At 43.0% G+C, this 12,140-nt stretch overlaps 1 protein-coding gene across 4 annotated transcripts in view; it reads right to left on the bottom strand.

The window, feature by feature from the left end:
- The window catches only part of PCDH1 (protocadherin 1), a gene marked incomplete at its 5' end in the record, with an annotated part of 305,412 nt that overhangs the window by 234,820 nt on the left and 58,452 nt on the right, over window positions 1-12,140 (bottom strand). For all 4 annotated transcript variants that reach the window (XM_082256090.1, XM_082256093.1, XM_082256092.1 and 1 more), the window contains 2 exons: window positions 50-2,242; window positions 11,684-12,140. The exon at window positions 11,684-12,140 is cut by the window's right edge and continues 364 nt beyond it. In XM_082256090.1, the coding sequence (XP_082112216.1) occupies window positions 50-2,242; window positions 11,684-12,140 (2,650 nt within the window). The remainder of the gene's footprint in view (window positions 1-49; window positions 2,243-11,683) is intronic.

Below are 12,140 nucleotides of genomic sequence, written 5' to 3'. Positions count from 1 at the left end.
AAGCTATAGTGCCATCCGCTGAAGCCTTGTGTAGGAAGTAATCGCCTACCTGCTTATTGTTGTATTTCTGGGGGTTGGTCCGATAGCTGTAATCCGAGTACTGATCAGAGCCAGTGGAGTTGTTGTCCCCAGTGCCAACAAAGGTGTTGGCAGCCGGTAGGTCTTGTACCACCTGGTGCTTCTTGGACGCAGATGGGGATTGTGGCTGCAGCTGGATGGATGGCAGGGGGGAGTTTGAGCGGTAATGACGCCCCAAATCCGGGCTCCCAGGTGGGTAATTCAAAGGAAGATGAATCCTTGGGCTGTCCCCAACAGAGTCACTCATAAGATTAAATTTAAGGGACTTCTGCAGCCCACTTTCCTCGTCCTCTTCTACTGGTTTGGGTGGCTTTGGAGATTTGCTTTTCTTGGTTTTGATTTTATTTTTACTGTTTTTATTACTCTGCTTTGGAGCATACAGATCTTTTGTTTCCTTCTTACCCGCCTGATAGCCACTCTTTGCTTCCTTCTGTCTGCAGTATCGAGCCAAAACAACCACCACAATGACTACGACAACTGCCACAATTCCAGCAAACACACCAAACAGAATGATTCTTTGCTGTTTGTTATGCTCATATTCAGGATCCCCAGCAATATCAATGTGCAATGGAGTATCCTGGCTGTGACCAAGTAGAGTTTCCACAAAGGTCTGGTTTGTCAAAGTTTCATTGATATAGAAGTGGACTAAGGCTGTGCCATGTCTGGTAGGTTTTCCGCGATCACTCACTCTTACAACTAGACGGTGCAGGCCATGGTGCTTCCTTATTATCTGCTTTTCTAGGGTTACTTCACCTCTTGTTGGCTCTATCTGAAAAAGTTCATAGGGATTGCCACTAGCAATACTATATACAAGGTCAGCATTAATACCCGTGTCCATGTCCTCAGCTCGCACCTTAATAACCTGGGTACCGGGGTGTGTAGAAGGAATAAGATAAGTATATGAAATGTTTGAAGGTGAAACTATCACTGGAGCATTATCATTCTCATCAAGGACATTTATAGTCACACCCACATATGAAGAACGAGGCGGGTCCCCTCCGTCCACCGCCTTCAACCGGAAGGTGTATGTGCTCTGGTGCTCCCGGTCAAAGGAGATGCTGGAAAGGATAGTGCCCGTCCCATTCTGGATAACAAATTCTCCACTCTCAGGCTCGACTGAGAGATGGACACGAGCATTTTCACCTTTATCTGCATCAATAACGGTGACCATTCCAACTGGGCTCAACCTAGGCATGTTCTCCATGACTGAGAAGTTGTAGCCATTTAACATAAACTTAGGATCATTGTCATTACAGTCCAGAACAGTGATGACAACAGAAGCAGTTCCCTTTAGACTTGGGGATCCTTTATCTGCAGCAACAACATGAAAGTCATAATGTTCCCTCTGCTCCCGATCCAATACAGTGTTGACTCTAATTTGACCAGAGTCTGGGTTGATAGAAAAGATTGCACGAGTATTGGCATCTGCAAGTATGGAGTAAGATATCTGAGCATTTGAACCACTATCGGCATCAGTTGCACTAACTTCCATTACAATATCATCAGGAGAGTTGTTCTCTTTGAAGGTCACCTCCATTAGACTCTGGGGGAAGATAGGTGGATTGTCATTCACATCAGTCACCTGCACCTTAAGAGAGTTGGTACTGGAAAGAGGAGGGTTACCAGAGTCAACAGCTACAATTTCAATAGTATATTCCTTCATAGACTCATAGTCCAGCGGTGTGGTGGTTTGCAGGAAATACTTCTTTTTGCTGTCAGTCCCTGTGTCGCTAACCTGTTTGAGCTGGAAAGGAACATCCCTGGCCACAACGCAGGTCACCGCAGCATTTTCACCCTCATCTATATCAGACACCTGTACCAAAGCCACTGGCGTTTCCACTGGGACATCTTCGGATATATTTGCCACACCATCTTGGTGTGTTACAAGTCCGAACCCTCTGATATCAATTACTGGCTTGTTGTCATTTGTATCACGTATGGTGATTGTAACTTGGGTACGGGCAGATTTAGGATTCGATCCTTTGTCCTTGGCCACCACTGAAAAACGCAGAGTTCCAACATCTTCACGATCTATGGGACCCTGAACTGTAATCAAACCTGATGACCTATCTAAATGCAGGAGCCTCCGAACAGTATCTGAGGCCTGGTGAAAGGAATAGTCAATCTCAGCATTGGCTCCCTGGTCAGAGTCGTTGGCTTTCACCTGCAAACACATAAACAAGATAATTAGCTCAAAATTTTTTTGACAGACATTTTTCAGCTAGTTAAACACAGAAACAAGAAAAACAAGGCATCTAAAATAAATGAATGAAGATATTTCAAAAACAGTTACATTTCTAAGTTGTAAACATAAATCCTAAGGCTGGTCTTGCCATCAATTTGAATTTTCTTTCACAATAATTTACCCTATTTACCATTATCATTAAAAGTGAAAGTAAAAAGAAAATGCATTACTGGAGGGGGGGGGGGGGTGGTGTATAGAGATTCCCTAAATTTGTAGGGATTTCCTCTCACTTCCTGTTTGGCTATGGGACAGGAAGTGAAGGTAAATCTCCCCAAAATGCAGATACTAAAAGATACCTTCAGGCTTGTTTCTTTTAGCTGTCAGTGGGATTCTCCTGCTGATAGCTGAAATGTATACAGAAGAATGCCGCCAATTATTGGTTGTTACTGAGCAGGGCTGCCACATCCTTAATAAGGGAGGACTCATTCAGGTGTCAGTGGGGTTACCCTTCTGACAGCTGAAGTGTAAACAAAACAAGGGGCAGACTGACCAGTAGGGGGTCCCATGATAGAAAATGTCAGCGCCCATAGAGGCAGTGGTTGAGGTGTGGTAGTGACCGATTCCCCTCCTCCCCTAGTCCATGTAGATCCTGGGGATCTCCCTAACCTGCACTGACAGCTCAGGGAATGGGAGGATGAGATGGATCAGTTCTCCTCCTCCCCGCTTACAGCCAAAGGAAAGCAGTGCTGATCTCCGGCCATAGAAGCCACATATCTCTGGCCACCTGGTAGCAGTGCTCATAGGGAGAAGGGGAGGAGGAGCAAGCACACACATTGAACACTGATGTTCTCCCTCCTGATGCAGGACTTACAGGTGTGGCTCTGTAGATAACCATGATTGGTGCTTGGTTTAAGAGGCAGGAAGCTAGAGGCATTAATTTATACAAAAAGGACAATTGTAACGCTGGTAGAGGAAGAGAAGGGTGGGGCGGTAGGTTGGTGGGGATGGCAGCATGGTCCTCCTAGCTGTGGGGTCGGCAGTACTGAGTGTTGGGGGTGCCGCTTTCTTCATCACTTATGCCTCGTTTCCACTGAGTGGTACGGTTCAGTACACATTGCGTTTCCACTGCCAATAGTACCCTTTCATGATAGGCGTGGTGTAGCAGGAAAGCTGTGATAGACGATTCTCTGTCAACCAAAGTTCTGCAGATTGTAGCTCCACCCTGTTGGTACGGGTCTAATGTGCTTGGTACCCCAACGAAAGGGTACCAAAAAAGTGGTACGGTACGGTTCGGAATTAGGGTACCATTCATAATGGAAACGGCATAAATAGCGTACCGTACCGTACCGAACCGTACCAGAAAGCTCAGTGGAAATGAGCCATAAGTCTCAGCCAGATGGTATTACTACACAGCACATCGATTGATGATGGAGACCCCCTTCTGATTTCCCTAATTGTCGGCAATATACTTAAAAAATATATATCTATCCATCTATACACACACACACACAGCTAAAAAAAAAAAAAAAAAAAAGTGGCATTGGTACATCTCTATCTAAAATAATAAATTGTGTCTTTCTCGTTTACTTTTATTGAATCTATTTAAAATACTGCCAAGTATGAAGAAACCTATAAATAACATTTTAATGAACGTTAAACTACCACCATTAGGAAATAATAGCAATAAGAAATTCAACAATGTTACATCAAACTCTAGAGAAAGCGTCAGCTTTTTTCTTTTTTTCTGGTTTTATAGTCGGAAATCAATTCTATGAAATGAATATCTGCCAAAAAGGTCAATACAGTCATGAAGTGTGAGGACTGCTTTGATCACATATTGATGGTGTCAGAGCCACTCATCCATGACAGGCGTGATTTTGAACCCTTTTAAACCAGGCTGCCTCAATTATTATATGGGACAGGGCTGAGATCAATATGCTACTGAACTGAAAACTTCTCGTTTTCCAACTAGCCTAGCCCAAAGGAGAAGGGTGAAAGGGAACCATCACAAGCGGGGAGTTATTTGCACTGTTCCTCAAGGTCTTATGCTAATTGTTCAAAACATATCCAATTCCTGCTGCTGCATGATACTTGCCCTTAACTTTTTCAGTAACTGTGCATGCGAGGGAGAGTAGGCTGACTTTAACCAAAACTTTTGCCTTCATTCTATGGCTTTGGGGTTGCTTTGCTTTAACACTTGCCTTTACAAATGTACTGAACACATTTGCTTTTCAGTTATAGGACAAGGTTTCCAGAAACTAGTTATTGAATATTTTTACATTTTTTCAGAGATTTCTGTGGTAGCCAAAATTTCCTGGTTTTGCTTCAACAGAAGGCGGTCACCGACTTCTTAAAGAGGAAGTAAAGTCCCTGAGAAAAAAAAAGCCCTGTAAAGAGAAAGGCATAATGAGCTAGTATGCTAGAAGCCCCCGCCGTGCCGCCCGCTCAGCGACACGGCTGACATGTCCGGCCGTCCTACTTCCGGGTTCGCGTCCTCCGGCCATCTGATTGGCCGGAGGCGCGATTACATCACTCCCGCGCCGTTCACGGCACCGAGCTCTGAAGGAACGGCACGGGTGGCCGTTCCTTCAGAGCGCATGCGCCGATGACGTCATCGGCAGTATGAACTCTAAATATCTCCTAAACGGTGCAAGTTTGGGAGATATTTATAGCACCTATTAGGTAAGCCTTAATATAGGCTTACCTATAGGTAAAAGTTTGTGAGGTGGGTTTACAACCTCTTTAATGCCTCCTTAATTACAAACATAAGAGAAGAAGTAGGCACTGCCAGGTGAACAATCAGGATCCACATTTGGCCAGCAAGATCCTAAAAAGAAAGATGCTCCCAGCACAGGGTGGAAATATATGGCATTTCACAGCAGAAAGAAATATTTCTCTCGTTTGTGCTAAGCTACACCTGCCGTTGAGGAATGTTCTAAACATTTTAATGAAAAAAAATGTCAGAATGTCAGAGCGCACAATAAGCTTCTCTGTTGCTTGATCGAAACAAGAGCACCAGTGCCTGGAGGATGATTTGTTCCAAGATTATAGCTTGTTCACAGCAAAGTTAGCTTTGTTCAGTCACAGTGAAAAGTTAGACTTTTTCACAAAGATGTTGCCACACAATGGTACTCTGCTATATGGACTATGGAGGACCTCTTCAATATTTCTGGCCAATAAAGTAGTAAATGTGTGCAAGGTGAAGAGGACCTTGCAGTTAAATTAGATCAAGGCCCCTTCTTCCTATAACTAGATAGGACATGGACAAAAAGCGTACCTGTAAGTCTCCATTCACACTAGTACAACTTGTCAGCCTGACAAGTCACGCACTGTCGCGGTCCATTGACTGCTACAGGACCCGTTCTAATAGGAGCGACACACGTTGTGCCGACTTAGAAAAAGGGTCCTGTACTACTTCGGGCGACCTGGAGCGACTTGCATAGACATTCATTTTATGAAGTCCGTGCACGTCGTGCCAAAGTCGCGGTGCACGCGACTTCACAGGTCGCCCCCGAAGTCATGCCGCTTCAGTGTGAACCAGCACTAAGGGAAAAAAAAAAAAAAATGAATACTTACCTAACCTTCTTCCACACTGAAGGGCATGCCACCCCCCTGAGAAGTTTCCTGGGGAACAATGAGTGAGTAATTAAAAAAATCACACATCCTAGTGCAAGAGCATCTTTTGGTGAGATTTGGGATCCTCATTCCGAATGAGGATCCCAAATTGATTTTTCTCTCAAGAAAAGGTTTAGAATTGTAAAATGTAATACCGTTCAAGTTAGAGATCACTAGAGTCACCCTAAATATATTTAAAGTACATTCATATGGAGAGAATCCATTGCTAGTTACCTGGTTAAAAATTATCTTTAATACAGTACTAGTTTTTATAGTCACAGGCTCAAAATAGGCTATTGGAAATAAATAGCAGAAAAAAGGTCAGAATTCCATATTTCTATACATGTTGCAGGTCATTGACCCAAAGCATTGAAGCTTGAGTATAAGCCCGACAGCCAGGGAACTCAAAGGAGAGAGTAACAATGGCATCCTGGATAATTAGGTTATGCATTCTATATTTATACATTGTTCAGGACAGGATTGAATATGCCCAACTGGAAAATAACCACCATTTTTTGTTGAGAATATAAAATGGTATAGTTGACCATCAGTTGATTGCCAATGTGGAAGAACCAAAAACAATAAAAAAAAAAAAATCACTGGGCCTCTGTAGGTGGGCTTTGTGCTTTTGTCATTGGCATCAGTTTGAGACACTAAGATATTTGACAAGTGCATTTGACCCGCAGCTGACCTCCATTTAACCTGCATTTGGACTGACAGCACTGAGATTTTGCCATAGACTTGTAATAGCAAGCAAACCGTGTCTCTTGCAAACAAAAGCACATCAATACAGGGCTTGTGGATGACCACATTCATGAAAGTATCAGTGTACCAACACCTCCAGTTCATCTGCTGGTAAATGTAAAAGTGGCTTTAATGACAATGGGGAACATATACCAATTCTAAAAATCGATTGGTTCAAGGTACAACTTGATTCATAAAATTCTCGCTCAACTGCTCCAAGTATTACTGCGAGAGAAGACCTAATCCTGACCACTTCTTGTGCTGAAGAGTTTAAGAGTGAAAATCTGTCATCTTCCGTAAAAAAAAAAAATCTATCCCAGAACTCTGCAACTTGCAGCTGGCTGCCCAGGATTACAGGAGCAGGGATTACAAAAACACTCAGTAATGCCCCGTACACAGGGCGGACTCTGTCCACTGATTCCCGCTGAGCAGGCGGACAGCTGGCCAGTGTCCACTCCGCTTATGCAGAGCGGACACAGGCACAGCCGGCTCTCCTCTATGGGCGGCCGGATGTAAGTGGACCACCTGTCCGTTTACACCCGACTACCATCCGATTCCCCAGGCAGATGGAGAACGAATCGCCACAAGTCTGTTTTTAGTGGATAGGCGCAGACCAGATGTGCGCCGGCGTCAATGGACACGTTTGTTGATACCCACTGCTCCATAGGAGGAGACTGGAGGGTCTGATTGGGTCAGGCTGAAAAACGGATAGGCGGACCTAAACGGTCCGCTAGTGTGAGAAGGGCCTAAAGCTGGTCATACACCGCACAGCTAGATCTTTTTCATCCAGCCTATGGGCTGAACGAGAAAAAAAAAAAAAAGACAAAAAGACATTCTCCTATTCATTATACGGTGCAGGTGAACAAATCTCAAACTGTGGTTATTGTATTCCAACAGCCGGCATCAGCTGCTGTCAGGATTCCTGACCAACAGCTGCATCTTATTGTCAAAATGGTTGACTCTCCATTTCTAGACTTCCCTGGAATATTTTTGAGTCAGACAAAAATTAGCCAGAGGCTGAAGACCCTGGTCCTGGAGTAGGTGTTTAATTGCTCCGGACATACATGACCTCTTGACAGTGCTAATTTGTTGAATTCTGCAAAATGTTGCATCAAGGAAGGAAGAGCACAAAGAAATTAATTCAGGAGTCATCCTCTCCCAAGATAGACAAAGAAATAAGCCACTATCCAAAACTCACCCAACCAGTTCTTAGTCAGGCAAAGGCCCAAGTTATATTACATGGTAGGAATGCAAAAAATCCAGCAAAGCAATCACCTGGAACCAGTTAACCAGTTTCAGCTTCGAGGAGCAGTCATGGTCACAGTAATCTGTGTTGAAAGAGATCAAAACTGTTTTTTCCCCTATTTGTTAACTGGAAAAAAACCACAGCATTGCCAAGGTGCCCTTTCAGATTTATAGCTGGCAACACAGTTTAGCTGGGGAGATTATATGGTAAAGAGTTACCTACATCATTAAGCACTAATCTGCATTTATGTGGACCACTTATCACATGTCTAATTGCAAATTCAGATTTAAAAAATAACAAAAATAGACTAATACTGGCCTCTAGCAGTCAAAAATGGAAGAATTCAAATATTAGGAGCTTCCGGAAAGTATTCACAGCGCTTTACATTTTCCACATTTTGTTAGGTTACAGCCTTATTCCAAAATGGATTAAATTCATTATTTTCCTCAAAAATCTACAAACAATACCCCATAATGGCATTGTGAAAGAAGTTTGTTAGCAATCTTTGCAAATTTAATAAAAAACCGAAAAGACCACATGTACATAAAGTAGTCACAGCATTTGACATGACACTCAAAATTGAACTCAGGTGCATCTTGTTTCCACTGATCATTCTTGAGGTTTCTAAAACTTGGGAGTCCATCTGTGGTAAATTGTTGACTGGACATGATTTGGAAAGGCACACCTGTCTATATAAAAAGGTTCCATAGTTAATAGTGCATGTCAGAGCACAAACCAAGCCATGAAGTCCAAGGAATTGTCTTTAGACCTCTGAGACAGGATTATATCGGGGCACAGATCTTGGAAAGGGAACAGAAAAAGTTCTGCAGCATTGAAGGTCCCAATGAGCATATTGGACTCCATCTGTAAATTGAAGTTTGGAACCACCAGGACTCTTCCTAGAGTGGGCTGCCCAGCCAAACGGCGATGGGGAGAGAAGGGCCTTAGTCCGTAAGGTGACCAAGAACCCCATGGTCAATCTGACACAGCTCCAGCATTTCTCTGTAGAGAGGAGAACCTTCCAGAACAACAACCATCTCTTCAGCACTCCACAAATCAGGCCTGTATGGTAGAGTGGCCAGACGGAAGCCACTCCAGAAGGAAGGCACATGACAGCCCGTCTGGAGTTTGCCAAAAAGGTACCTGAAGGACTCTCAGACCATGAGAAACAAAATTCTCTGGTCTGATGAAACAAAGATTGAACTCTTTGGCCTCAGGGTCGATTCACATTTGTGCGAGTGCGGTGATCGCATGTAATTCAGAGCGCACTGCTCCTTCATTACATGCGATCGGATGTTCGGATGCGAATTCAGCCATACACTTTGTATGGCTGAATTCGCACTGCACCCGCACAAAAGACGCACAGGACCCTTTTTTCCAGCCGCATCAGGATCGGATCGCACAGTGGTTCACACTTGTGCGATCCGATCCTGTGCGAACTGTCAGATCGCACTGCGATATGCGATCAAACTGGGGGTGTCGTTAACATTTCATTGACACCCCCTACGTATCGCATATGGCAGTGTGAACTGCCAGATGTGCGTTGCGATGCAGGAACAGGCTGCGAATTCGCAGCCTTCCCGCATCGCACAAGTGTGAACCGGGACTGAATGGTAAGTGTCATATCTTGAGGAAACCAGGCGCCGCTTATCACCTGGTCAATACCATCACTACAGTGAAGCATGGTGATAGCAGCAGCATGCTGTGGGGATGTTTTTCAGCAGCAGTAACTGGAAGTCAGGATCGAGGGAAAGATAAATGCACCAATGTACAGACACATACTTGATGAAAACCTGCTCCAGAGAGCGCTGGACCTCAGACTGGGGCAACGGTTCATCTTCCAACAAGAAGACAACCCTAAGCACACAGCCAAGATAACAAAGGAGTGGCTACCAGAAAACTCTGTGAATGTCCTGGAGTGGCCCAGCCAGAGCCCAGACTTGAACCCGATTGAACATCTCAGGAGAGATCTGAAAATGGCTGTGCAATGATGCTCCCCTTCCAACATGATGGAGCTCGAGAGGTCCTACAAAGAAGAAATGAGACAAACTGCCCAAAAATATGCAAAAATTGTGTGCCCAGCGTGTAGCATCATACTCAAAAACGCTTGAGGCTGTAATTGGTGCCAAAGGTGCTTCAACAAATTATTGAACAAAGGATGTGAATACTCATGTACATGCAATTTTTTTTTATTATTCTTAATAAATTTGCAAAGATTTTAAAACAAACTTCTTTCACGTTGTCATTATGGGGGTTTGAAGAATTTTGAGGAACATAATAAATTGAAACCAATTTTGACTTCAGTACCTTCATCATGACCAATAAAAACAGGCATGGAAATCTGACTTTCTTGTTGCTTTCTTACATGCTTGTCCCATGTCCCACTTAATAATAAAGCCAGCCAGGCGACAACCATTTTTAGAAGGATGCCAGCAATGGCAGTATCTATATTTGTTTCATGACAGTTATTATAATAGGCAGGCATTAGTGTCTCAGAAGCTATCCTTGAGTTTAAGTACCCATACACATTAGATGTTCAATCGGCACCAGTGTTAATTTTGATTTAGTCATCTAAAATTGTTTTAGTAGTATTTTATTTTGAAATCTCGGAAAAAAAAATATATAGTTTAGTTAAATTGTAATGCCGTTTTTTAAGCATTTAAAATCTCCAAACTCATGTTAAAACATTCCTCCCTCACATTTTCATCCAGTTTTCAAGTTTTTGTCAATTGACTGAAGTCAAATTTTATTTTCGTTCAGTTTTAAGTCACTGAAAACATGCAGCCGACAAAAATTATGCCGAAAATATTTTCATCGACAAAACAAACTGATTGGCACCTTTAGAAAAGCATAAAATTATTATTATTGCAGGAGAAGTTGCCCAGCAGCACTCAATTTCTCAACCTGTACTACTTTTCAGAGCTAAAGCTGGCTCCATGGATATCTTTTCACTACAATACTATGAAACCTCAGGCATAGTGACCGTTTGGGTATGGTTGAGTGGAAGGAAGGAACACTCACGAATGACTGAACCTCCATTATGGCCTATGCTAAACCCTAAAGCTATAAAAAAAAAAAAAAAAAAGGGCCTTGAGAAATCATGCTCTTAAAAAAAAAAAAAAAAAAAAAATGCCTTTAATTTTTTTTTTCCAGCAAAGAACTAGAGTAAAACCTTCATTTACTGGAGCATTGCAAATTACTACCCATTTAAGACTTACTGAAAAGTAAACACTAAAAACAAAGGCTGGCTGAACGACTGGCAATTGTCCTGCTGTGGCTACATGGACAACATTTTTCAAAAGTTCATTTATATGCGAATGTATGCACTTGCAAATTACCTGCATAACTCAGCCATGACATATAATGTATCCAGGCTGTGGAATAAGGAATCATTAGCAGCAATTTCTCAATTGAAGGGCTGTATCTCTGACGACATTGATCTTATGTTACCTGCCTAATGTGATAAAACAACAAAACGATAACTACATTGAACTACCTTTTCTGAAGGCTGCATTTTAACAGGAAAGACTTTAAAAGTCCCCTGATTCCTTTAACTTGATCAGTGCTTTATTTACCACATTAAACATTTTCATCCAACCGCTGCTTAATCCCTTCAGGCTGTAATCCTGAACAAAATGGAAGAGCCACTCCATTAGACACACAGCACATACTTTGATTGCTTATTCGATTGAAAATAGGTAGGCATTCATGCTGACGACTTGTCCTCTGCTCTTGACTCTAGCTAATGAAAATGGCTTTTAAAAGTAAAATAAATATACATTGTAGAGAACTAGGTCTGAGCATTCTCTACTTACCTGGAGTACTGAGTGCCCCATTGGGCTGTTCTCGGGCAGCACTGCCTCATAAGCCATCTTTTCAAATTTGGGAGCATTGTCGTTGGTGTCCAGGATGGAGATACGAAGTAGGGCACTGCTGGCTCGTGGTGTCTTGCCACCATCTTGAACTTTAATTGTGAGATCATAGGAGTCTCTTTGCTCCCGATCGAGATTTCCCATGACGATGAGCTGAGGTTGTTTCTCATCTTGATCCTCAGCTACTTGCAGTCCAAAAAGTTCATGTGCTTCAGGGCCCACAATCAGCTCATAGGATGCCACCCCGTTCACTCCAGAATCCCGATCGGTAGCAGCAGGGATTGGAAAGAGCATTCCGATATTTGTGTTTTCTGGAATGGACAACATGAGGACTGGAGAGGCAAAATTAGGACTGTTATCATTTATGTCCAAAACCTCGATCTGACCATCAATAAGCCTG

The sequence above is a fragment of the Pelophylax lessonae genome, assembly GCF_965119305.1.
Source record: "Pelophylax lessonae genome assembly, chromosome: 4".
Classification (NCBI taxonomy): domain Eukaryota; kingdom Metazoa; phylum Chordata; class Amphibia; order Anura; family Ranidae; genus Pelophylax; species Pelophylax lessonae.
This window is presented reverse-complemented; position numbering and strand designations above follow the sequence as displayed.